Below are 27770 nucleotides of genomic sequence, written 5' to 3'. Positions count from 1 at the left end.
TTTTACAGCAGAAAATCTTTTGTAGTGTACCTTTAAAACCTTATGTAAATCAGCCTCAGGATCTGATGTCTCCTCTCATCCAGTAGCTTGATTACATGCCACTTCAAGGCCCTGAATCTTGCCACCTGCTATTCTTAGGCTTGACCAAGTATTGACCAATCACATTTGAGCAGGCTTTGATTGCATGCAGGTAAACAGTCTGTGTGGCAGGGGAATACATTGGCCGAAATGCAGTCTTGGAACCCATCAGCTATCTTCTGATGATGATTTAGCTTTATATTAGATTTACTAAACTGGCTGAAATAATCAAGTTGTACACGTTGTCTCTCAACTCAACATTATTCTTGTGTCTCAAGGTGCTAATAGGATGAGACATGTATAGTTACAGCCACATTCCATTTGGAGCCTACGCAACACACCCCTACCAGCCTAGCCCATCAGTAGGCTACAGAATGAGCCCACCAACTGGACGGTTATGTTGCCCCTAGTGGTTGGCTGCAGTAAAGGTCATAAACCCTGCTCCCTTCATGTTAGTGGATTGGACATGGACCACAATAAAAGATTAGAGTACACACTGATGTTTGTTTCATGAGTTTGCTTTTAATTAGTTATTTAATGCTATAAAATAGGGACTGATGCCATTATTGACAGCTGTGAGTGCCTGTGAACAATGGCACTATTTGCCATTGGTCGGATGGGTGTATTGGCGGGAACTTGATATTGCAGTGATCACTACTGCACAGACTCTCAGACACTCCAAATTATGTCATTGGCAGCGGCCGAATCCAGAATATTTTGCCTTTATATTTATCAGTGGGAGTGAGTGAAGATGGGTTGTCCATCTTTATACACAGTGTACATTTCAGACCATGATATGAAGGGGGCTGAACGTGGGCCGACATGTAGGTAAGGCAGGGGAGTCATGGAGCCGGTGGGCAGGTCACATGTAGCTGCTCCAGCCGCATCTATACCTACTCGAATCGGACTGTAAACCAAGACCGACGCGGGGACAAGGAAGTCCAGGCCCAGATATCCATTATTATCTGTTGGCGACAATGGAACCCCCAAAATACTGGCTGTTGCCACAGGTTAGATCATCATCAGACCTATAGCCGATGAGTTTTGAGATTGGTTACATTGTGATAGAGCCAGGCTAGCTGTGTCCCTGCTTCCAGTCTTAATGCTAAGATGGCCGGCTGCTGGTGATAGCTTCATATTTAGTGTATAGACATGAGACTGGTATCAATCTTCTTGTCGAACCCTCAACAGGACAACACATAAGCACATGCTAAGAACTATTCCTTTAATAAATGAGCTATAAACTGCAGGGAACATTCATCTCGCTTCATGTTTTCTTTGTTTTCACCTAAAACCGAAATGATAAAAACTCCTCTACTCCTCCTCTTCCTCAGCTACGGTATCAGAAGTGTCTGGTGGCACGGCCGCCCTCCCAGCGCGCTGGCTCCTCAACCTCGCCCTCCGCGGACTCCGTGACCCGCCGGGTGACCACCAGCGTGAAACGTGGCGTGCAGTCTCTCATAGACACTCTGAAACCCAAGAAACAGCCGTCGGAACTCCCCCAGCAATGACCGTCACCAGTGACCACCGCAACCCCTCTCCTAACCGCAACCGGATGCCACTCACACACTATCGCCACAACAACACCTAATCAGTACCAGCCATGGTAACCAATGATGTACATACATGTTAACAAACACCACCGCAGATGAAGGAAAGAACAATCCTCCAGTACACCTGATGATTTAAAAAAAAGAAAAGAAAGGGTCATCTGTTTCATGAGGAGGAAAAGAAAAGCTGGTGTCACTGGTTGAACTTTGACCTTTGAACGCTGCCGTGTCTAAGTGCTTCACTGGCCCTCACTGTATGCGGATCTCTGGGCTCAATGGATAACTTGATGGAGCACTCCACAGACAGGATACAGAATAACCCAGAGGAAGAATAGATCACATTTCTATAAACAGACTGGTTTATGGAACCACTCACTGGTTTACTCAGTTTTCTTTCATGCTCTGTCCCATCCTGTAAAGACACTCATCAGCACAGTCAGAGCTCCTGGACCAGACGCCCAAGACGCCAAGCTACGGGAGCCTTCCAGGACAGAAAAGGTGTCGACTTGCTGTCATGGGATTTTAACAGCTGAATAAGAAAAGAAACCAGACCTGCCAACATGCTCCCTCCCACCAAATGGCATAAAAATGTTTTGATCCCTTCAATGTATGACAGACTCCATAAAAAAACAAAAAACTTAACATGTCCTTCGAGGATGAAAGAAGTGATTGTAACGATGAAGTGTATGTAAATGATTGTATGTAGGAAGAGAGAATTTAGGGCACAAAACTTGTAGATAAGAGGGGAGGAGATGAAGTGTCGGTGACAGATGTGGGTTTTGATTTTGCATGTTTTCTTGATGGGATATGTTTTACATTGACGAGTTAAAAAAAGGGTCTTGGTGAGAAGAGTGGTGAACACACAAGTAATAGATGCTCTCAGCACAAGTCATCACCACTTGACCATGACTGGATTAACACTGGCACAAACAAAATCTGACCCATAAAAGGTTGCTCTCTTCCCCATTTACCGAATCACAATTAAAGATTGTCGGTCAGCAATTTTTACCTTCCATTCCTTGATGGATGAGTCGATCAGCAAAAGAACGGTAACACTTTTTAATGTATTTTAAAGCTTTTAATTAGTTATGATTGTAAATTCTTTTTGCATACATTATAGAGAAACTAGAGTTTAAAAGCTCAAGAATGTTACATTGCTTCTGTTTAAACTTTACAATTTCCTCAGGAATCTTTATGCAGACACCCCAGATTTATGTGGTAGCAACCAAATCCAGATCCAGGCTTTGACTTTGGCAGATGTGAAGCGCTCGAGTCTATATGAACAGTGGCACACGGTGGCGTTTGTCCTGCGCGGACAGCACGGAAAAGATCAAATCTGTGCCGTTCGGTTCTCTTCCTCAGTAAATCCAGTCAGTCTATTCCCACTCACAAACAAAATACACACACACAAACATACACATATATGCACATACAGCAGTGAAAAGAAAAAGTCTGCTGTCACTGGTATCAAAACCTTGACACTGCTCCTATGGCCCGTGGCCACCACCTGCACTCCACATGAACTCTGTGAATGCAGTCCGATCAAAGACACACAAGACAAACAAGAGATGCTTAAAAAATCATTTTGATTCTGTTCTTCACTCATCTCCACACCATGTAAATGTAATCTGTTGTGACAATAAATGCATTACCAAAAGAAGAAGGGAGTAGCTTCTTGAATACGTCCTTTGATTTTTCAGGTCAGTGGAAGCCTATGTAATAGCTTTTCAGCATGCAGTCACACTGAAATGACATTGGCTCAGCCCTATAAATATATGCAGTTTGATTAGACTCTTACTGTGGCAAGGTTGTTCTTTACGGCACACAGAGACACTGTAATAATGACAGGTAATAACGGCTCTAGAAGCACAGGGGATGACTTTTTTTTCTCCCACATGATCAACAACACTGTACATAATCTGGTGATAGATTTAGACTCTACTGGCTTTATTTATGTAAGCATTTGGCACAAAAGTTAATACATGTTTTATATCTGTGTTGATGTTTGTGAGCTCAAAACAGAGGGCGAGATCTGACCATAGCATCCCTGGAGAGACCGCCACTGGAGCGGGAGAGGGGCACCGTCTGAACCGGGGTTCTCCACTTGCAGTTGAAGCTGCGGCTGAAACTTGGTCGGTTATGCTGATGTGAGAAAGGGCTGGGGAAGTGAACAGGAGGCAGGACGAACACGACAGGCTTCAGCACCACCTGAGCTCTGCGGGGACGGACGACCGGGGCCAGCGGGGTAGGAGGTGGAGGGGCGGGAGGCAGAGAGGTGGTAGGAGTTGTAGTGTTGGACACAGGGGTGAGGGTTTTCTTGGTTGTGCTGTGTTCTGGCTTGGAGGAAGAGAGGGAGCTGAACACAGTGTTGTGTGAAGCCTGCAGGCACAGAGCTTTGGCTTTTCCTGAAGGACAGAAACAATGAGATGGAGGTCGGAGGGAGAAGACTGGATTGTTGGACCGTGCAGAAACCACTCAGAAAAGAGGATGAGGAATAACAGTACAAGACATGACATGCTTATATTTAAACCAAACCTTCTTCCTTGCTACTCCTTTTAGCTAAAATCTTAAAGGAATAAAAATGTCTCCTTTAATCAGCTGTATGTTCCTGTTACCACATACAGGACAAACATAATCATGCCCACCTTGTGACAGCTGCCGCCTGTTAGTGAATTCCTGATGTCCACACAAAGTAGTACTGTTGCTGCCCTTGGTCTCTTGGGTTTTGGCCTGAGCGCTGACAGAGGGGTGGTGCTGAGAGGTGCGAGCATGGGTCGTTTTTGTCATCCTGTTGGCGTGTCCATGCTGCTCTTTTCTGGTTGGCTGGTTGGAGCCAATCCTGTCCAGTATGCCTTTGGCATTTGCCCTCTCAAGCACTTCATGTGGCAACTCTTTGACCTCTGTATGTATTGTTGACTGAAACATATTGTATACAGAAGCATATAGCGCGATGTCATTTGAATTTACTCAGAGACAGATCAAATGTAAGAAATGTGTACATTATTATTATACATGAGAAATGTGGTGGCATCATTAAGAAATATGTCTAACATAATGTTTTATCTGCCCTAAAGAGCAACTTGATCATACAGTACATCCACACTCTTTAAGCACTAAGCAAAATCATATAATCAACATTTAATGGATACTAGTGCAGCATCCATTCAAAACATGTCTGTTTGGAACAGGTCCTAAGCAACACACCTGCCAAGTGTGAAGTCGACTGTATGAGTGGTTGTCAAGAAAATCGATGGACAGGCATAGTGATAGAGTACAACATGTCATACACTAAAAACCACCTGAGGGGAAACAAACGCACAATATGCAGCCAAGGGCTGAAACTAAAAACATTAGATTTTACCATGTCAGGGTTGTATTAGCACCTTATGTGTACCAGAGAGGAAAATAGATTGAGAAACTCAATATCATCAGTCTAAAATTCTTACAATACTTAAATATTTACAACTATTTGATCGAATCACCAGGTAGTATCATTATTTAACCTAACACAGATCAAATCCTGGCTTTACATAGCTTAGTTATTTTCAATCTATACTGCCTCTCTGACCAAACTAGTAACTGTAACTTATATTTGGGAGTCATGATTCCAGTTTTCTTATTGCTTACACCTCTCGTCTTTTGGCCTGTATCTACGTTTGTCTTCTTAAAGGTTTAGCATCTTACAAAAAGTTAGTTCTGGGTTCTTAAACCGGCTGGTAGTGCATCCCATTACGGAGCAGCTTTTTAGGGCCTGTGTCAACATAGCTTTTTTTTTCTCTGAGTGCCAGCTTCTTTGTTCATTTGTTCCCAATGAGGAGGGAGTGTATGCAGCTACAGGCAGCCACCTAGAGAAGAAGTGCCATGTCCAGCGTCCTTTTTCAGAGCGCACCAGCTTTACTGTGCGGCCGCTCCAAGAGCTTCTAGTTGAAAATCTCTGAACTTGTCAGAAAGGAGTTGGTGTCCTCAGTGCTGTTCCTTCAGCTACTGTCTGTCTGTCTTTTATGTGAAACCATCACAACAAAGACAAAAAAGCCCATTTGTGGGAGCAGATAGGTCGGACACTGAATGCTGCTGGTGAGTGCTGTGCTTTTATCACTGTATATGAGCTAAGCTTGTTGTTAACTATGTATTTAGCCCTCTGTTAACGTAGCACCACGTTAGCGACCTAGTTAATGTTGATGTCAAGATAATGTTAAAGAAACAAAACCCACATGTGACGTGTCACTGAAAAAGAAAAAGCACTGGGAGAGCTTTTTGATGAAGCGCTCCCTGCCTTAGTTTTCTGCCAAAGGAAATCGCTATGTGGATACACGCCCATAGGCATATTTCTGTTGTTTGCTAGCAGATGGAAGTGACAAGGTGGCACCTTCACGCTATACAAAGTCAATGCAGTGCAAAGAACTGTTTTCCCCTTTGGTGTAGGCGGGGCTTAATTGCACTCTGTCTCTACACAGAAAGACAAAGACTCCTTTGATTTTAGTTATTTACTAAAAACTACGTTCAAAAAGTACAATTAATAGTCCAGGTGCTGCATATTATAGTAAAGGAAAAGAGGAGAGGGGAGAAAAGGAGGGTGCCACCATGTCCTTGCTGGTGGCTGCAGGGTCACCTGCTGTCTCAGCACCGGCCCACACTGCAGCCTACTGCTCTTCTCAATGCCTGAATTATTCACAAGCACAGTGTACACTACAGGGACGTGCAGCCTGTGTGGGTTTAACTGCGTATTTTGTTTTTAAGTGCTTGCTTGTACTTTAAGGCAAATGCATATATGTGTTTATACAAGCTGTTTGCAATTCTATGCACACAGGTATTTGTGCATACATGCTGTAAAACGTGCGACTGCATACTGCACTTGTGCATGTACGTATTTGTGTTGGCACACTCTGTGCACACAGGTAAACATGCTTCAGAGGCACCGCTGTAATGCAGTCTTTGGTGGACGCCCTGAACTTCATTGATGCTAACTCATACAGACAGGGGGCGCTGAATTATTCAACAGACACTCTCCCTTGCCTCCCTTCCCTTCCCCTCACCCCTGTAAATCTCACTTCCTCTCCATCTCCACTAACCAACTGTGCCATACTCTGTAAATCTCTCATTTCCTTCTTGACTCTGCCAAACTTAGCTGCCACAGCGTACCCTGGAGCTGAACCCATTCTGTTTCAATACTTACGTCCAAAATCTGTATGTATATATATCTTGGCAACTACACCCACATTTAAAAAGCTCACCCTTAACGTTGAAGAAAACAATCAATGTGAAAAGTGTAGGGTTCTGAATCCTCTCTTATTATTGTCCAAATTCATCCATCACAGGTGGACTGTCAGAGGAGGGTCCACCTGTGATGGGCTCTGCTTTTTCTGGAAATTAGGACAGAAACACATTACTTGACTGTCTTTATTGTTCCCAGCTGTTTCTGTATGGAGGGCTCATAAAGAACTTCACTGGGCGGCGCTATGACAGGCGATGTAAGCCAGACAGCATTCAAACACTTATATAATTGCTCTTTTTATGGCGCTTTTCAGAGTGCCACAATAACTTTTGATTAGCTGAGTTTATTGGAGGTGGGGAGAAAAAAATCCTGTTTGAGGCACCATTACAGCACTTTGATTATCTTTTCATTCCTATCTGCGGAGGTATAAAACATGATGGATGGCCAGGAAAGGAACAGACACCACAGTGCGGAGCGCACGTCACACCCGGTGGGAGTAAAATGGCTTAATAACCCTGCACTGGCATCATAAGCATAAGAGCAGATTTTCATAATGTGAAGGAGTATGTCGTAAATGTGGCCGCGTTGTGGATTATGAGGACGTGGGGAAGCCCGGTCACACAGACCTGATGAGACTTGCTGATGCGCTGTTACTAATCCACGGCAGAAGACTGCACCCACAGCTAGTTAGAGCTGAGCTTCCCTCCCATAATAGTCTTACTGTCAAACTTAACAACCACCGACAAAAATACTAAAGAGGTGGAGGAAGAGAGGAGGTGAGACAGAGAGAGGACAGACGATGAATTTGGGAGAGACTTTATGAAGCAATGAAAGCCTTTGACTAGACAACACAATAGAGTCAGAGACAGAGTGCTCTCCAATAATTAGCTCCTTTCAGACAGAGCTACAACAAACCCAAATCCCCTCAAAGACACTTCTACAGTATCTAATTTCCAAGTGTTACTCATAAACACCTTCAAACACACAAAATGTGGACTTCTACATGATTCCTCCATTGGGTACTCAAATCCAACACCTATTCTCTGCTATAACTGCAGCTCTGAAGCTAACCCTCTCTTCTCTCATCCTTTCATCTCATCCTGACTATCCCTAAATCTGATTTTTTCCCTCCCATATCAGCATTCATTCACACTCATCTTGCCACCTTCTCCTCCTTCATCTCACACTGTCTGGTTGCCAGATTAGACTCGGACACAACGCCTGTGTCTGTGACCCAACATTTTCATTTCTTCGAGCAGCTTGACCAAGTACCTGTCACACAGCCTGTGATGCTCATTTCCCCCTGTTCTCAACTTTGTGGCCTGGCACCCAGCTTACCTTCCCCTTTCCGCCAAATAACAAAAAGAAAACTTTCTAAGGGCTCTGTTTCGAGAAGACAAACATGCTTCTGTTTCCCAGTGGATGACTTGTTCTTGAAAAATGGCTGTCAGCACTGCGTAACGGCTTAATCATAGTTCCCACACTTGTTTTTAGGCTCACCAATCAAATCTCTATCACCTTGTCTCTGTTGTCTCTGCATCAATGTGTATTACAAGGGCTTTTCAGGACTCAGGAGAACGCAAGAAAAGGACAAGGGAGTTCTTCAGTAGACGCAAGGGATCAGTCACTTTGAACACTGAACAAACCGTCACTAAAACATATAGCAATCAGCAAAATAACACTGGTATCATACTTGGAAAGGTCAGCTGAGGTTCAGGGCGAATGTTGGAATTATTCCTGTCATCAGAAACCAGACAGCTTGCGAGGGCCGGATATCAAATGAGCTTAATTTGTCCCCCGCTTGTCTCTCGAAAGCAGCAGCAGCAGTGGTGGTGTAAATTTCTGAAGGAGCTACAATAGATTCTGTTCGAGAAGTAAAATTATCCTGTAGACCATGAAACCTCAGGGGAGGGAAAAGTATTGACTTCACATTTTAAGAGGAAAGTTGCAGGTTTTACCTTCCTTCCTTATTCCCTCCTTATTAAAGTTTTTTTGGAGACAGTACCATGAGGCCGGTAAAAAAAATATCCACCTTAACAGCAGTTGCTTCTCAGCGGTGTAAAGAGTGTTACATGCATGTGCACTTCAGCTGGACTACATTAATACATCACTCGTCCTTCCCTCTGGTCACTCCCATACTTAATAAAATATTCAAACACTAAATTGACCCATGACTTCTTGTGGTACATAAAGTGTCAAAATAAATCATAGTGAATATTGGTGATACAGATAACATCCTGTCTTTGTCAATTCATCAGGGTTTAGCCACTGCTTTGCTCTGTGAGGATTCTGCTGAAGTGATGCTTACCTCTCTGCTGAGAACAGCCAGAAAGCAGCCATTGCCCTGTTCTGAGGGCTCCAGCATAAAGAAGGGGTCTGTTTTCTCTGGATCCTCAGCATGGTCAGGAATGCTGAATGGGGATGGACTAAGCCTAGATGAAACACACATATACACAAACAGAGAAATACAGTTTGCACATAGAGGCAGCTTTAAAAAAAATAACTTAACAGGAGTCCTGTTAAGTAAACTAAATACACACAAGTCTATTAGTTATATAAGTAAAGTCAGTTATTCATACAAATAATATTACTTTTTTATTTATGCTGGCCTGAGGCATTGCCAGCACACCAGGCCAGCCTACTGCAGAGAGCAGTCGGTCTTAGTACATCCAGATCTACAGGAGGGATAAACTTCAACAACTCTCAAGTTCTTCAAACCACTCAAATACACACACTCACACTCACTCTCACACACACACACACACACACACACACAAAAGAATAACTATTCAAAAATATAAAGAATGTCTATAAGAAGGGGAGCTGTCTGAAAAGGGTTTTTTCTGCCCTTTTCACAGCATTTAGAGACATAAAATGGGACTTTTGATTATATTTTCTCCTTCAGCTTCTGCCTGAGGTGTGCTGAGACTTTGACAGAAGCCTGTCTGAATGGAAACAGACAAACAACTCAGCAGGCTGACAGACAGTAAGGCAAACAGACAAAGAAAGACAATGACTGAGACAGATGCATAAAGTGCACCAGGGCACTGAGGTACAGAGACCCGAGGCTGACCTGAAGTTTGCCTGTTTTGGTTCCCCCTCCTGCTCTGAGCGGGTCTTGGCTCGCTCCAGGGCTCTGCTCACCACCTCCTCATTCTCCTCTTGGTATGAGGAACAGGTAGAGTACACCACTGCCAAAACCTTGGGGACTATACATAGAAATATGTGGACTGTATTAACATTTTCCATGTATATAAATATGTGTGTTGCAACTGTATTGCACTTTTAATTGTAAATAAATCTGTGACACATACTACCAAGACATTAAACTAAGGCTACTTCACTGACACGAGACCACAATCCTAGACAACAAACTAATTCCATGTCTAATTAAAGCAGGAAGACAGACAATCACACGCACATTCAGTCAAAAAGTTTCCTCATCTAATTTTATGACAATTAAATTTGATTATTCAAACTGAGCCATCCTCCTCATCAAGCGCTCCCTTTGAAGAAACGGGCTCTTGAATATTAATTCGTTAGTACTGTTTGTGTATATACATGGCTCATTTTATTCAACTGCTGCTGGCTTGTAGATTTGTGAAGCTATCGGCCGTTTGATTTCCTTCATTTGAGCTTTGATTTCTTTCTTGCTCACTAATTATAGCCAGACAGAAACAATTAACGCAGAGCTGATAACAAATAAAACCTGCTCAGATGTGGCAAATCGGCTCCAAACAAACGTGAAATATTGCTTCTAAGGAGCGAGAGGCATGAGGCACAAGTATTTGTTATTCAGATGTCCTTTTCTATAATAAAACCACCTCACAGCTGGGACATTAAGGACTACGGAGGTGTGTTTGTAAATGTCTGTAAGCATCTGTCCATGTGTGTGCCTGTGTGGAGTTACTGAAATGAGACCATCGACTCAACCGCGCCAGAGCACTCGATACACACCCACCATTAATTAACAGTCCTATTAGAAAGTATCTACACTGGCAAAAAATGCAGAAGAGGGCTGATCGATGGCAGTGTGATTAGAGGAGCTAGTTTTCATTGCCTCGAACAGTAAGACTCCAACTGCTCGATGAACATGACCCAGACGACACAGAAAGAGGAGCGCTGAACAATACAAGACGAACTGAGGCTAATGAGTGAAGCTCCTGGACGCAGATAAACGTGCTACTGGTTGGAATAAAACACTACATAATAAACTACACCTGAGAAGGAAATCACTGACTGCAGATTAGAGCCGCAGCACCTGTATAGAATACAATATGATGCAGAGCAGGTCTCTCTGTCAAATTCAGTTCTTCAGAATGTGTGCAATACAAAGCAGACTTAGTAATCACTTGTCTAAAATATGCGAGGAATGCTGCAGGACTGTTGCCGACCGGCGCGGAGCAACATTAACATTCCTAATTAAGACTCAGATGATCTCCCAGGGATACCACAGGCTTCAGCCTAATGGCACATGAGATTAGATAATTAGGACGTATAAGCTTCATTGTGTCAGAGAGGTAAGAGAGGCTACGCGCTCGAGCCTGAGCTCATATGCCGTGTGTGCGTGTGTGCGCTTGTCAACATGAGAGCAGGTGGTTCAACACTCACACTTCAAGGCGTGATCAATATCCTTCCTCTGCTGGGTTACCAGAGCTTCCAGTTTGCTCTGGGCTATGGAGCCCTGGGATAAGTCCTGCAGCAGTTCTGTGTCTGAGAAAGAGCAGAGTCTCTGTTTTATTAACTGATCTGTTTACCAATGTGCTGTGCATGAGAATGGCTTATATTTAAACAACTCCAATATAAATGACATCCACTTAAGTAGATGGAAGGGCTTTCTTTGACAGGGTTGTTAAAGGGTAAAGATGTGCAGCCTGCAGGAGAACTGTGGATGGATCATCAAAAACAAATCTTCAAAACTACATAAAACATAGCAATAAAATGCATGAAATGTAAATCGTTATTTATGGTAATGCTCTCTATCTTCTGTTTAAATGTGAATTTGCTCTATTTTAGATTTATGTTTTATATTTTAAGTCACTGCTTATCAATAAATTCTGCTGCATCAAACCTTAAAAGTAGCTGACTACAATTCGACTTTTACATCTTAGTAAATCTGCTTTAAACCTTCAAAAAAACACTCACAGCAGACTTTTTATGATGATGTAGAAACAGTTAATAGCAAGAGAGCTATGCAGGTTTAGGAATCTGCATAATTTGCATTCACAGACTGTGAGTTTGTGTGCTACTTGTCATGCAGTATGAACTCGGAAACTAGGAACTAGAACTAGGAAATTGTGCGCACACTGCACGCAGCATCCTAAACATGTACCTCTGTTTTCTTTCAGTGTGGACGCAACTGGGTGTAAAACAGACAAAGCCACAACATGTATTTCTGAAGTCCTCACTTAATGGCTCTGCTATAATGCACAGATCACTGTGTACCTCCATTCTCTTGCAGTATGAATTCAACCAGGTTACTGACTGCAGACACAGAACACTTGGGCATCAGCAGGATAACGCGCACCCTCTGGAGTCGCTTGTCACCACCGTCCAAAGACTGGAAGACCTCTGGCATCAGCTTCACATCTGAGCAGAATACATGTAGGGTTTAATGACACTGACACACATTTGGTTAATGCTTACAGTCTTTTCCCACTATGTTTCTTTGTAGATAAATACCCTGCCTGAAGGCGTCTTTTGCAATTATAAAAATGTCAGCTTTGTTACAGGCGCTTAATTGTTTCCCTAATGATTAGCTGAGGTGGCAGCGCTATCAGCACGTACATACAGCTCAGAATCTCATCAGACATTGTCTGGTTTTAAGTGCACTGCCTGCATACAAGAGTCTGAGAATTGGGTGACAACTACCAATCTTTCAACCAATTTTTGCTCTGGTTGTTGGCAAAATCAAATTGTTATCACTTAACTTTACCATAATAGTTATTTTCCCCAAAGTGTGTATTTGCTCCCCCCAAAATATGGCCAGTCACTTTGAAAAAAACAAAAAACAAAAACAGTGCATTTGTGTAGCAAGGCCAACAGGTACTATTCACTTTCTATTATAAAGACAAAGATAACCTCAAACAAAGACAGTAAATTGACTGCTGTATTCTCTGCTTCCATCTCTCTCTCTGTCTATCTCCTCTTCTGTCTCCCATACAAAGTCACAAACAGACACTGCACTCAAGGACGCATCCATTTTATGCATACTCTTGCAGCCCATGGCAGCGACGGCCTGCTGCAGCTCCTCCCTCTGAACATTTGTGCGATCACTGACACAAGCATAGACTGTGGGCTGGTGGTTGCTGTTGTTGGCTTTACGTTTCTCTGCGATTAGGGAGGCAGTGTGGCAGACGGTGAGGCCAGAGATGCAGCCCGCCATAAGAACGTCTCCTTCCTCTGGTAACAGGGAGCACACTGCATTTGGGCCCAAGCTGCAAGATTTATCCTGCAGACACATTGAGTGAAAGCATTAGTTTGATAAAGAGGCCGACAGGCTTCAACACAAGACGCCTAGATTCAGGTTTGTGCACAGCAGCAGCAGCAGCACTCAAACTGATGAGACACAAACTAAGATAAGAGAAAGGAGGAGGAAAAGTTGCACTGTATGACAGTGGTAAATAGAATTGAGCTGGGAATAGATGAGAGGAGACAGGGAGTTAGGAGCAGCTGTAGCGAAGCAGGTATGGAGGCAAGAGGAGGGGAGACAGCAAAGCAGGAATCCTGAGAAAGAATAAGAGTAAGATGTCCTTCAATCAATGGAGTCCCCTCTGGAAATAGTGCTGAAAGTATCCCTGTGGAACCACTGGGCTACCTTGAGTTTCTGTAGTTAATATCCAGATCACAGGGTTTGTTGGGAAAGACAATCCAGGGCAGAGACGAACAAGGACATTTGAAAAGCGAGAAAAACAGAGGAGAGAAAGTGTGATGGAGACTCATAAAATGGAGAGCAGGAGAGGTGATTAATTAGGCAGTGGTGTTGAATATTTGATTGAATTTGGCTGCAAAATCTGATTTAATTGTGTTGTGGTGCTGTGTGCTGCTTACAGTTTGTATGGCAGCTTGACTTTAATGGAGTAGAAATTAAATGACTAAACCGCTCTCCCCCTCCCAGACTGGAGGGTTCTTTATGGCTCGAAGTGAAGTATGGCCAAACGAGAGGAGCGGATGTGAAATATTTGTATCTGGGAAAACTAATCTTAGTTGGCATAAGGGATCTAAGTCTTATAATCAATTTGAGCAAGTCCATTACCAAAGTGAAATCATAAATATCAGAAGAGATTGATGGGGCTGAGCAGATTTCCACAGCCATATTAAGCCACAGTCTGCGGAGAGGAGGCTGCTCTCGTCAGAAACCTCCTCTCTCTGTGAAACTTGTACCTGGATGATGAGTTTGTGGTTGCTAAGCAGCTTGGTGGTGTATAGCTGAGCTTTCAGCTGAGCAGGGAATACCAGTACATCCCCACAGTGGGGATCCTGGCAGAAGGTCTGGCCCTCCAGCTGCCCAATCGATTTCACTTGTGAGAAGCCCACACTCTTCAGCACACTCTGGACTTCATCAAGGCTAGAGGCGAGGAGAGAGGAGGGCAGATTAGTGGAAGCCCGAGAGAAGGGAAGGGATGAAGGTGAGAGGTGGGAGAAAGAGGAAGACTGTCATCATAGATAATAATGGTCTGTAGAATTGCTATGTGGCCTTTTAAAAGACTTCAGTAGTAAAATGTGCTGTAAAAGCCATTAAGACACACACACACACACAGACACACACACTCACACACATACACCACTAGTCCCAACAGGTGACCTTTACAGTCCTAGAGCTTGCTGAGGGTTGTTGCTGATTGAATCTGTCTGCAGCAGCAGGATTTACACCTAACTGAATCAGCCTGTCGGGGCGCTTGCAAGAACACATATTAGCACACCAACACACACACGCACACACACATAGTCCAGTGGTTTAATTGGATGTCAGCTGGGCACCTAGCTCATAAAACATTGGGCAGCACCCCAAGTTAAAGGTCTGTGTGTAGGTTTAGGTGTGCACACACTCTATATCTGCTTACAGTGCATTCCTGGGTCTGTGTTCAGGTGTGCAGGTGTACGTCATCTGCTTCTGAGGGGGCGAGCGAGTGGTGTATGCTCGTGTGTGCTCGGCTTACCTGCTCCTCTGTGTGTTGACCCATGCGTGAAGTGGAAGGCTGCTTGATCTCTCCTGCTTCTTCTTCACACTCTCTGGCAGGATACACTCAATGGACAAGAGATCATGTTTGATCCTGCAGCGGGCCAGAGAGGCCGCCAGCTTGGTTTTACACCTACGTAGAACACATACAAAAGAATTTCTTTTTTTACCGTCTTCCATATTCTCAATTTATATTCCCTTTTATAAATCCACTGGGACATCTGGCTCTTTCTTCGTTTTTTTCCTTTTCCTTTTTGTTATTTTTCATTCCTCACCTGAGGAGGTAGTTCTCCACATCTCTAACTTCCTGTACAATCTCATCCATGCTCTGTCGTTCCCGTGGGAGGAACTTTCTGTCCTGGAAGTCATAGAGCATGACGGCAACAAGGCTCATCTGATCATCCGGCTAAAGCATGAGAACAAAAAAGCACAGTTAACTGGTGACTTCTGTTTTAATAAGAGAACAAAGAAAAATGAGGAACGAAGATAGAGGCTGCATGCCTGATAAACAAATTTCTAATTTCTAATATCATGCCTGAGACACAAGCTTGTAATCAGCGAATGGTTACGCCTCAAAGGTCAGCCGCATATGGTACGTATCTAAAATGCACATGTGCATTAAACCGAGACACACACAACCTGACATTTGGTAATGTACTGATGATTGTTCTATTTTGGTTATCTACCAAAGGATACAGTTCAGTGACACCATTTATTGTGTTAATTTAGAGACTGAATTATCCAGGTTGCAGAAACTGATACACACACACACACAGTAGCTCAAGGATGTCCTGCCACGACCTCACTCCTGCCACTTAATTAAACATCGGAGGAAGCCTGAAGTTATGTCTCTACCTCTCCTCCTCTACAGTTATCTATCCATTATGCACTCTCTCTCTCTTGCTACGTCTATGTCCCTCTTTCTCGCTCCCTCTCTCCACCTTGCTGTCCCTGAGGGTGGGAGGGCACCAGCCACATTAGTGGCAGATGGTGTTCCACGGCAGCAACAGCTTGCAACATCCTCACTACTGGGCTAATGGGCCGAGAAGCTAGAGCGCTACAAGGGTTTATTCTGCAGCTAAGGAATTACCCAGTGCTTATTATTCATTCCAGAGGCTTCTAATTTCACTTTCGGAAAGGTCAGTTTCAGAGACAGGTTGTGGCACACCACTTTTTCTCTCTCCACCTCCTCCTCTCTGCCTCAAGTTCCACTTGTCCTTTACCAAGGTTAAACCCTTGGGTGTGGGAAAATTCCCAGTCATTAAAATGCCTGGCAACAGAATCCCATGGTGGGAAACTGGCCTGCAGTAAACATGCCTGCTGTGTTTAGTCACCTCAAATGCAGGTCTATGACATAATACACTGATTGGTCTTACTATATTCTGACTATTTTTTTTTTATTTTATCACATAACCACCAGCTGGGTTTGAAAGTAATGTTCAAGTTAATGCTAAGCTGCCAAATGCTAGATACTTAACTTAAGCCAATAGCTAAATTCAATTTACTATTATGAGACAGCTGAGTTTCACAGTAAAGGCAATTGTGATACATGACATTAATATGTACTATTGACTCAGCTGATACTTTCTTCATTACTATGTACACTATTTCCAAGCAGTTTCTGGATGTAATTTAAGTTTCATATGGCGTATTTGACATTGGGCTTGTTTAATGTACCAGTTTACCTAATATGCTTGGGTCACACCTTCAATGTCATTCATGTCCAACCTCCTCAGGGTTTAGCCTTCATTGTCTCTCTCCGCTGTGATCAAATGCGCCTTAGGCTCTTTAAGCATGCAAGTCTATCTATAACTTCATTTTTCATTCTCATTTTTTTTCCCAATACCCTTATATACTCCCTTTTTTCCAGCCCGCCTATTTCCTCTCGCCCACCTCTTTCTCCTCTCTCTATCAAGGTTGAACTTTATAGATGCCAGCAGTGTAAAGGAGGTAACAGTGAGCTCTAAAGACTGTCTCATTGTGTCTGGGCTTTATTGTCTTGCTGGAGGGATGCAGAGTAACGACCTGCCACCAACACATAGGGAGACCCATTCATTTCACCTAGGGCCATAATTCACAAGGCTACAGTGTGAGTGTATGCGTGAGTGTGTGCGTAGAGGGGGTTGCTTTGCAAACACACATTCACGTGTATTAATGTGTCGGTATATGTTTGCGTCCTCTCTGAAGTAGACATTAGTTGTCTACAATCTGTACGCTCAGTGACAGCTTAGTTTCCTGTTAACACATTCACCATCTCTTGCTCATATGGCTTTTCTTCTCTATCAGCTATGAACGCACAGACTAGTTCTGTGCATGTTTTATTACCAAGCAGACTGTTAGAGAAGCAGCAGCTAGAGCAGCCCTCCTCTTTCCATGGCGTCTTTTATGTGGAGTGTTAAAAGTAGGGCAAAAGTACATGCCAATCTCCTCCAGAGGATACCTCTTCATTTAAGTAGTAGAGCGTTCATCTACTGTCTAACAGCCGCAGGTACACGGCTGTGCTGGGAATCTTTCTTTTACAACTACACAGCACAGCCTTAGTATCACTAATAACATTCAGCACACTGGTTCTAGGACGTATGTAGGAGAGACACTGTGCAGAATACACTCCAACGCCACATCATCCAAACACGCTGCCCCTGGGTTGTTATGGCATTTTGATTTTATCTCTAATTAATGGGGAGTTTTGCTTGAGAAAAGTAATAAAGGAAAAGACACGGCCAGGCACATTCTGCCTCATAGTACCTTTCAGATGTGTTACTCCAAAGGGAGCAATTGTCATTGATTAGGGAAGGGAATAGAAAAGACATGAGGTGCTTTGTGAGTTGATGAAAGGAGAGTATCAGTGTAATACATCAATATTGCTGTTACTGATTAGAGGACTGGAGAAAAGAACAAAGAGTGTGTGGAGTATGAACAGCAGGACATGAATGCTGAAGAGTCAAAGCACCGTCAAAGGATAGTAAGCAAAAGAGTTTAGGAAAACAGCGCCAAGTAAACAAAACTGTAAACAAATTAATAGCATCGTAAACCACAAAACTTTTTCTAGCTAATTTCAGAATTTAAGGACTTTGATTTTCAGCAGTAAATTGAGCAGATGTAGCTCTGTGTTCCATAATGCCAACACACACCAACAAATTAAACATGTTTACTACTCTTAAATTAAAAGAAATACTGCTTCTGTGGAACTCACTTACCATTGGCTGACTGAGGTAAAAGCAGCTGTCAATCATGATGTCCTCCAGCAGCTCTTGATCTGTACAGAAATGTAAAGTAGACGTGAAACAAGGTTAGGCAGAAGGATGGAAATATAGTAATGGGGATTTCCTTTACTAATTATGTGTCTGAGTAATAACGATGCATATTAGTGCCATCTTTTATATCAATGTCTAATTATCCCTCGAAACCGGCCTCGACTCTCCCCTTTGGAGCATGAGATAGAGGCACAAGGAATTACCCCTATCCATTAACTGGTAAGATATATGCTACGGAGGACAAATCCATATCTAATGATGAGAACATGTCTCGGAAAAAAGAGAGAAAAGAGATTAAGACAGAGCAAGAGAGGCTCCTAGAGGCACCCCTAATGATTGTGATTTAATTTGAAAGGATAATTCAATTAGATGGTGGGTTTAATTTCCCGTGATTAAATGCTTATTTGGTGCTTAATTAGAGTTAATCTGATTCTTCATTTGCTTCATTTCTTTCACTTATTGTGTCTGTGGTGAGTGGGTGTGTGTAAGCGAAGGACTAATGACATTAATGACATCTGAGGTAATAAACAGGCTACGTCTAAACAAGAACAGTGAAACCAAGTATGACAGGCACGCATGCACTTCATACCAAACCAAACTATGCTTGGCTTATCTTATTCAACACATTACTTACAAATGATATAGAGGTGACTTCATGGACAAACATGACTGACTTATGTATTGTACACAAACATGTGTTCTTAAAGGAACAGTGTGTAAGTTTTAGGAGGTTTTATTGGCTTCTGAGCGGTGAGGACTGCAGACTGCAACCAGCTGAAACTTCTACTGGTTAGAATTCCATCAGTGGTCATTGTTAAGGAGGTTTTAACTGGGAGCTGAATTAGCCACACAGTTTTTTTCCTCTCCAAAACAAACAGACCCGGTGATTAAAATCAGTAAAACACTGAATAAAGCAGTTTCACGTTACAAATAGAGGTTTCTCCAACACTGTTTGGCATGTCAGAGAAAGGTCGCTATCCTAGCACCTGTTTATGTGTGCACGCCTTTTTTCTCTGACAATTTAATCCAGACGTTCAGGAAGTGGTTAATGGGTGCCAAACTATTCACAAAGGCGATTTAAACTGGTAAAAACACTGAATAAAGCAATTTTACATAAAAATAATCAGTGGACTACACATCAATGCAAAAATGCAGATGGCCCAATCTAGTGCCAGTGTTTGGTTTGTCCGTTCTGGGCTTCTGCAGCAACATGGCGATGCAACATAGCAATCTCCATAGACGAGGACCTGCTCCCTATGTAGATATAAACAGCTCATACTAAGGTACTAAAACACACAAGTGGAACACACAAGTGAAACACTGCATAAATCTAAGTGTGCTGAAATCTTTTTTCCACCAGGGAGGTACTAAAACACAACAATTCTTATTCTCAGGATTATATACACTAAAAAAACATACTTATTATATTGTCTTCCATTTCTGCCAATAAATTCCCCTAAATACTTCTCACTGGATCTGTAAGTTTTGGGAGTTGTCCTTTTCTTCCCAGGCGACTCAATTAACCTTTGCTTAACCGTCTTTATCAAACCTGGACAGTAGTCTGAAGGTAACAATGAACTGTAAAGTGGTGGAGCTGCCTATCAAATATCTATGCATGGTTTATAGACTTTTTTAATCCCCATGCCCTGGCTGTCTTATCATGAAGGCAGCAACTGTCTTACTAACCTACAGGGTGCCTTCTCTCTGAAATCCACATGAAAACATACGTAGAGTTATCCCTTCCATTCCCATCTGTGAACAGTGGGCTCTGCTTTTCTATATGAGTGAGATGGAGAGCTGGCAACACTATCCAGCTTATCATGTCAGGATTAAGAAAGAGCTGCTTCCAAAGCCGCTCTGCAGGTACAGTGTTTGCTCATTACACACTGGAAATGGGTAAAAGGATCATTCCCCTAATGCGGATGTGTTACTAGCGCGGTTGGAAAAAATCCTCTTTATGCTACTGCAGAGGAGTAAATAAAAGGTGGGAATGAGGTGGATGTGTTTGTATAAGGGTGAGATCATTAGTATGCTCATGCAGTATGTGTCTACCACACGCATGGTTGCCTTCTTGGTTAATTCTTATTCTTGACAGACACACCTCTTAAGCTGCAAATAGGAGGTAAGCCCAGCCGGTCCACTGAGACACCATGGAAACCACAGACACTGCTGCTAACTTATCACAACATCTCCAATCATGCCAAATGGTACTCTGGGTCGCAGCCAAACACACGCTGGGTAGATAGCGTGTAGGGCAGGACAAACACACATCTGCATGCAGTTACATCTACATATACACGCACAAACAGCCAGGTGCACAAATAAATGTTTGCAGGTAATAGAGCTTATCTTTAATTGGGGGAACAAATGCATATCATCAGCAGTGGTCTAATTTATAGCAGGTACGGGTCAATGGGGTTTACAATAGCGGCCATTACTGCAGAAGGCCTTAGAGATAAGCCCTGAAGAGATAAACACTCAGTGCACACAGAGCAGCACAGACCCCAGAGGGAGCCGTGATGGTTGGGTCTGTAGAGGTCATAGTCTTTCACATGCTATAAATCACACGCAGCAGGTTGAGTAAAACACAGAGAAAATTCTGTTATAAATCACTTACAGTAGACATCTTTACACCAGAGACACGGTGCCTGGGTTCCTCAAATCAGAACCCCTGACTCTAGAAAATGACATAAAAAAATGACTTAAAATCAGCCTAACAAGAAATTAATCCAACACCAGCAGGAGGCACTAGTCATCAGAGGACCCATGTTGAGGCTGTGTGTTTGTGGCTTCCATCCAGGTATAACACAATGAGCAGTGACTGATGGTGACTGTGGTCAAACAAATCCTTAGTGAAAGAGCCAGACCTGAATGCAGGCTCCTCTTCTCTTCAACCAGGTCTTTGTCTCACAGTGTTCCACATCAGTGCACCCGATTGCACATTAATCTAACAGAGGACCAGCCAAAACACGTAGGCTACGTGCCATAAGTTATACGGTCACCTTTGGTCTAAATGGCAAATCGGTCTTACATATTATGCACCTGCACAATAATATTTGCTGCAGCATACTGGTGGCGGCTGTTCTTCTGATTGTGGTCAAGGACAAAAAAGGCAGTCTTTCTCTCTCTCATGCTCTAAATCCAGCCTAACACAAAGTGGTCCAAAGAACCTTTCTAGTTGCACACAGAGAATACAGCAGCCACAGTCATCTGACAAGGGCGTCTGGCAGCCCAGCTGGACAGTATGGACAATGAGGCAGAAATACTCAGAGGAGTAGCCAGTGGAAAGAAAGAGGAAAGCGGAGGGGGGGGGGGGGGGGGGCTCTCACGGCCAGCGACAAGGTCAACTACTTTTTTTACAAGTAAAAAAATTCACATAAAAGTAACTTTACATAACTCCATAACATCTGCACATACCTCAGGCACTGAGAACGCAACAAGAAATGAAACCTTGAAAACATAAACTGCCTCCAGGTCAGTGATCAAGCAGTCAGTCACTCACATATGAAAAAAGGCTTTTTGCAGAGACAGGAAAGGTCAAAGATATAGAAAAGCCCTGAAGATATTAAAAAAAGGCGACAGAATGAAGTAGAGGAGGAAAGGCAGAGAAGGGAAGGCAAAAACAGCTTGACTGTTAGTATTTGTCATTTGGCTGACTTTAGTTTCGTCTTTGTCTATGAAATGTCAAATCCACACCAGGGTAAACATCATTGCCAACTCCCACTCCATATTTTAGTATTGACTGACAATCACAGCAACAGACAAGTCTGTTTCCTCAGCCACCGATGCGGAGCTTACTGAGCCACTTTTTTGTTTTAAGCAGATAAGAGTTATAATCACAAGATCAATACCAGAGCTCATTGGCATTTTGCTCTGCGTGTTTTTTTTTTTCGCTGCTGAAGCATTTCTTCTTTAGGTTAACAACTGACCTCAGCTCAATTTCAGATCAGTCATTCCAAGGCAGTGCACGAATGATGTGTCTTGTGTCTTGTGTCTTGTGTGTGTGTGTGTGTGTGTGTGTGTCTGCCAGCATGGGTGTGTGTCACTAGCAAATCAATTTCTGCACCAAAAGTCAGGCTGTTCATGGGAGGAGGAAGAGGAGAGATTAACATTGGCTTCCAGGCAGTTTCATTTCATCTGTACCCAATTTCACCACACAGCCAGCCCGAGCGAATCTAACATGTGACCAAAATACGTATGTGATCGAGGCAAGTCGACAATCATGTCTCCGTAACCGGAGTAAAGTTTCATTAATAATCATAACCGAGCTACTCTTCTTGTGTAAGAATGATGTACTGTCAATTTGTTGTGCAAATATAGCAACTGTAGCAACAGGAACTTATTTAACCTCAGATACAGACAAACTCCTACTTCTTTTTTTCTATTAGACCACAGTCCATGTAATAAAACTTATAATAAATTAGAGTTGAAGTTGAACTTTGACCTTTTGGATATAAAATATCATCACTGCATGATCTTATTCTATCAGACCTTTGTGTGGAATTTTGTCAAAATTAACCTATGAACTTCTGAGTTATGTGCACATTTAACCACCAAATTCTAATCATTTCATACTTATGTCACAGTGGATGTTCGTTCCAAATTGGAGGACATTTCCTCATGGCCTTCTTGAGCTATTGCATTCTCGAGAATGAGACAGATGCAAAGTCACAGCGACCACTAAATTCTAATCATTTATTGTACAAATTAACGTTTTTACCCAATTCGAGAAAGTTCCCTCAAGGTGTTCTTGAGATATTGCGTTTACTAGAGTAAAATGGACCTACGGTTAAAGTGACCTTGACCTTTGACGACCAAATAACAAATCTTTCATCCTTAACACCAAGTGAACATTTTATGCCAAACTTGAAGAAATTCCCTCAAGACGTTCATGAGATATTGCATTTACAAGAATGGGACAGACGTACAGAAAACATAATGCCTCCAGCCACGACTGTCACTGGCGCGGAGGCATAAAAACCAGAGACAATGTAACCAGTGCAGGTATCTACCTATAATTCTGTAAACTAGACAATGATGGCATGTGTAGCTCCTCCTTTGTTTAAGTTATCTCTGTTTTAGTACCCAACATGCTGAAACTCTACAAATGAACTGATACTAAAAATGTCAGAGATGGGGGATGGGACCTGAAGAGAAGAACTATACTAACACAGCACTGATAAGACAGAGAATATTTGTCTTTGAAATAAGATCTGAACAAAAAGGGGATTAAATTTAACACAAATTGCAGTATACTGTAATTGCTCTAAACTCAAGCAGTCCAATTTTCCCTGTAAGTAGAGCTCAGGCTCTTGAGCAAATGTTTTCACATTCCTACAGTAACAGCAGTTTCCTCATCCTGGTTAGTGCATATGGGCATCCTCTGACAGAGAGAAGAAAAGAGTGATGGATGAAACAATGTCCTAGCAAAGAGATCTCCAAGTTCTCTCTTGTCATTATCCTCAGCAATTGAGGCAGTTTCACTTGGTAATGTAAGTACTATGACCTAGAGCAGTAAAACTTATATAGGTTACTGCAACAAGGCTGGGGCTTGTGATGATGGATATTTTGAGGTGATCTGCATTAATTGTGGGGCATGTAGTCCTGAGGCTTATCCGAGTTAAGCGGACGGATAGAGAGGAAAAAAATCATTCATGGCTACGAGGGTGTTCCCGCTACCTGACCTCTCCATCCAATGAGTTCGCATTAAATCGATTCCAGCCAGCTTCCTGCACTGACAGTTGGCTCACCTCCCCTCCCTTATCACCATGGTGATTATACACCCCTGTGACTTCGTCCACCCAGACCCCACCCTAGTCCCAGATAACAGATTATGGGCCAGATTGATTTGTAGCATCAGACAGAATTCCCCCTGGTCATTCAACCATTTTTTTCTCTTCTACTTGCCCTTCATCAATCTATCTATATCCAATTCTCCCTGTCAATTAACTTCCCCAGGGCTATTCATTCTCATTTCAAATGGCGGTTTGTTTGCCTGCAATCAAATAGATTTTATTTGCAATTTGATGTACCCAAAATAAAATAAAATAGGAGCTGCTAAACACCCTTTGCTGATGTCCTCACTCCGAAGTTGCCCAAAACAAAGTGTTTGGATTCATGCACCCAAGGTTGACAGAATAAGGAAAGAAAGACGGAAGGTAAAAGGGAAAAATGGTTAGTACAAAACCAACCTTCACTCTACCAGTCACTCACACACTCACATTTAAGTGTACTGAAGGCCAGCTCATAAGCTAAACGTTGCATCTCTTCATCCTTGACTTCAGGTAATGAAAGTCCTCTTTCTTTGCCATAATTCACCAACCGGTGGGCTGCAGGCTTCTCCAGGTGGTTATTTTGAAAGACCACAGATGCAAGCAGGTAGACGCTGTCTGGAAAGCCCAGCTGACCTTGGCTGTTGGTCTGGAGCTCTGGAGACACAGCTGGGATGTCACCTTGGGCTTGTTTATCTTGAGGTGCCAGGTCCTTGCTGCACGCAATCCGGGACCCAGACTTTTTTGTCTTGCACTTGGAAGAGCGGTTGGGATGCCCTCCAATATTTTTATTCTTCACCATCTCCTCAGATTTGTATTTTCACCCTGACACCTGAAAACACACCATGAAATAACTACTTACTCTGAGGACTTAAATAATGCCCAAACCACTCATACATAAGATTCAAAGTTTGACACTCAAAGTCAAGGAAGCTATAAAAAAAATGATAAAAGATCTCCTGTATTTTCCTAGTTCAAAACTAAATTTGTGACTTTGGTATTGCAAATAAAATTGACTATTGAGTTAAATATATCTTACTTGAGTTTATAATTTATAGTTTTATAAATCTATGATTCTATGAATCAGTTAATCCATGTTTTAAACTGTTTTAAATGACCTTTTACAGTATATTGAATTACCTTGTCTGTTTTACATCCATTGTGTCTATTTTCATGTGAAGCACTCAGTGCTTATACCGCTGTTATTGTAAAGCTGCATTTCCTGTGTAAAAGGTGCTGTATAAATAAAGTTTATTAGTATCATTATTATTATCATTATTCATGTTTTAGCTTGTTTTACTCATTGTGATGCATTTTTATTATGCTTAAGGGTCATCACAGTATAAACTATTATCCCCACACAACAACACACACACACACATATACACATACATGCATGTCTAATTACACAAACACTGACTTGTACATCACATACGCACATTTTCTGCTCCTAAATAGATACTATTTTTGCTGTTTTGTTTTTGTTTTTTGTTGTTGTTTTTTTAGGGGGAGGCTTCATATAAGCCCTCTGTGTTTTGCCTCTCCCTCCATTGTACTGCATTATTCTATTTCCTTGCCTTTTTTGTGTTTTAATTTTGCAAAAAAATAAACTATATCTATGTCAGAAAACATAAGCATGAACGTTGCTGCAAAATGTCATCCAAATAAGTATACTCAAAGTTAACATTAGCCATGGTGTAAATTTCAATTTAATGCTACTAGTAATGTTATATTTTCTACTATTATTATTTTTTGCTTTGCTTGAGGTTAGCTAACAAGGTTGCAGGAAGTAAATTAACACTAATCACTTTCATTAATGTTGTGACGTAACGTTAGGTTAGCTATTAACTGAAGACTAGCTAAAATACTGTCTGTATGTAACGTTAACTTATTTAACTTTACATACTACTGACTTAAAGGGGCACACAGTTACATTAAACTCTTGTAATATAGTTTTTAAACAAGTACAGTAACGTTAGCTAACGATAAAAATTAACTGGGTAATGTTAACGTTACATTTTCGGAGTTATTTGTTCAAGTTAACTGAAGCTAACTTGACGTTAAATAAGCTAATGTTAACTAACCATAGCATGGGTTTAACAAGACGAACGTTAACGTCTGTTAGCACCGTAAACCAGGGATATATTAATGTAATTCACGTTACCTTATGTTAACACTGTCCTATTTTCTCCCCCCAAAATACTGTTCTCATGTCCGGGACTCCTCATGTTTGCAGATATGTCCTTTAACGGTACCGTTACTGTTGGTGTTTAACCTTGACTCGACGCAAACTTTTAACTGCCCATAAATTCCCCGCTATAAATCTGGCTCCGTTATGAGGCGACGGGCGTCTCCGCGGATGTTGCCTGTAACCTCTCTGCTCCTATCGTTAAGTCTCTTTATCCTGCATTTATATTTTAAAAAAAAAGGTTTTAAATCTTTTAAGGATTTAGGTGTAGCTTACAGGGTCGGGTCTGCACTTAAAAACAAACTTTACTAAATGTCTGTCAACACTGCGGAGCACTTTGGATTAGCGTGTGTCCGTCGCCATGGCAACCACATGCTAATTTCAAAGTCCCGTTGTTAACTGATCAAGAATTAATCTCCTTAACGCTGGATGTCCTCTGTCTATGTGCCACACTGTGGGCTTGTTAACGTTTTACAGAGCATTATGTCACACGACAGTTTATGACAGCAGCACACATAAACCTACATCAGATGCTCATAGTGTGCAGCTGCTCTTTCAAAACTAGGGTACATGAAGGGAGTTTTGCAGGGGCGTAGGTAGCTGGGCGTTAAGGGCCCAACACACAGGAGGCCCCTTTGCTGTCCGCTAAAACAATGGTTCCTAACCTTTTTTACTTGACACTGAGTAAATTAACAACCCCTGACTATCACAAATAACTTATTTAATAACTCACAAATTACACCTATAAATTTGACACTCATGGGTAAAGCCAAGTAAAGTCAGCTCTATTTGTAATACCCAAAGTCACACATTTAGTTTTGAGCGAGGAAAATTAAGGAGATCTATCTTTTTTTTTTTTAATAGCTTCCTTGACTTTGATTGTCAAACTTTGAATCTTGTGCATGAGTGGTTTGTGCATTATTTCAAAGTAAGTAGATATTTCATGGTGTGTTTTCAGGTGTCAGAGAGAAAATACATATCTGAGAAGATGGTGAAACAACTGATAGACTGCACAATTGACCGAAATAATGAATGCAAAGCAAAAAAGGATTGAGCAAAATGAGTATGTTGGATGAATTTTGAGCTCATTATTTCCTGTGAATTTTGCATTAAAGATGAGTTCTCATTTAGGGACTTTTTATAGAGTTATTTGTGTGTATTGTGTTTTTTTATTATTATTAATTTTTTTAACAGTCATATATACTTTATAGACTTCTTTTAAGCCCAGTTCAGACCAAAGATTCGGGAGTACTTGCAGACTTTGCAATGCGGCGTTCTGCAACGTTTAAAAAACCTGCTGCATTACACCAATGCAACTGGATGAGCTGGTGTATCATCTCAATGCAACAACTCTCTGTACTTCCATCCTGATGTTGAGCTTTTCAGGCTCATTTTGTAGTTGAATATAATTTGTAGCTTCTTAAAATATGAATGAGGACAGTGATAGTGAGATACAGTTGCATTTGTAGTAGTGATGAAACGGCGCAAGAACATCAACAAAACCAGCATCAGATGGACTGTATTTATAATATATACAT

The 27770-nt window shown here is 42.1% G+C and overlaps 2 protein-coding genes across 6 annotated transcripts in view; one reads left to right on the top strand and one right to left on the bottom strand.

The window, feature by feature from the left end:
* apbb2a (amyloid beta (A4) precursor protein-binding, family B, member 2a) overlaps positions 1-3285 on the top strand; it is a 58353-nt gene extending 55068 nt beyond the window's left edge. For all 4 annotated transcript variants that reach the window (XM_078169323.1, XM_078169325.1, XM_078169324.1 and 1 more), the window contains one exon: positions 1413-3285. In XM_078169323.1, the coding sequence (XP_078025449.1) occupies positions 1413-1589 (177 nt within the window). In that variant the 3' untranslated portion in view covers positions 1590-3285. The remainder of the gene's footprint in view (positions 1-1412) is intronic.
* Positions 2372-26564, bottom strand: LOC117260893 (putative methyltransferase NSUN7). Of its 2 annotated transcripts, XM_033633007.2 has the most exons (13): positions 26209-26564; positions 24495-24876; positions 18217-18275; positions 15295-15425; positions 15000-15152; positions 14224-14407; positions 13054-13291; positions 12286-12429; positions 11452-11553; positions 9914-10049; positions 9149-9272; positions 4274-4544; positions 2372-4033 (listed from the first exon to the last, which is right to left on the bottom strand). In XM_033633007.2, exons 2-13 carry the CDS (start codon positions 24844-24846, stop codon positions 3642-3644), a joined length of 2286 nt encoding a protein of 761 aa, XP_033488898.1. In that variant the 5' UTR covers positions 24847-24876; positions 26209-26564; the 3' UTR covers positions 2372-3641. The 2 variants fall into 2 exon arrangements, with proteins under 2 accessions (XP_033488898.1, XP_078025454.1); XM_078169328.1 differs by lacking the exons at positions 24495-24876; positions 26209-26564 and adding an exon at positions 20891-21126.
* Between the last annotated feature and the right edge of the window lie 1206 nt (positions 26565-27770).

This window comes from Epinephelus lanceolatus, chromosome 7 (genome assembly GCF_041903045.1).
Source record: "Epinephelus lanceolatus isolate andai-2023 chromosome 7, ASM4190304v1, whole genome shotgun sequence".
NCBI classification, from domain to species: Eukaryota; Metazoa; Chordata; class Actinopteri; order Perciformes; family Serranidae; genus Epinephelus; species Epinephelus lanceolatus.
Note: the sequence above shows the minus strand (reverse complement) of the source record. Positions and strands in the feature narration are given on the sequence as shown.

Excerpts from the sequence above, each read along its gene's own strand:
- LOC117260893 (XM_033633007.2), bottom strand. The coding sequence starts at position 24,846 with ATGGTGAAGAATAAAAATATTGGAGGGCATCCCAACCGCTCTTCCAAG. Across the intron at positions 14,408-14,999 it reads GTCAACACACAGAGGAGCAG|CCTTGATGAAGTCCAGAGTG; the intron begins GTAAGCCGAGCA and ends CCTCGCCTCTAG. Across the intron at positions 13,292-14,223 it reads ACCACAAACTCATCATCCAG|GATAAATCTTGCAGCTTGGG; the intron begins GTACAAGTTTCA and ends ATGTGTCTGCAG.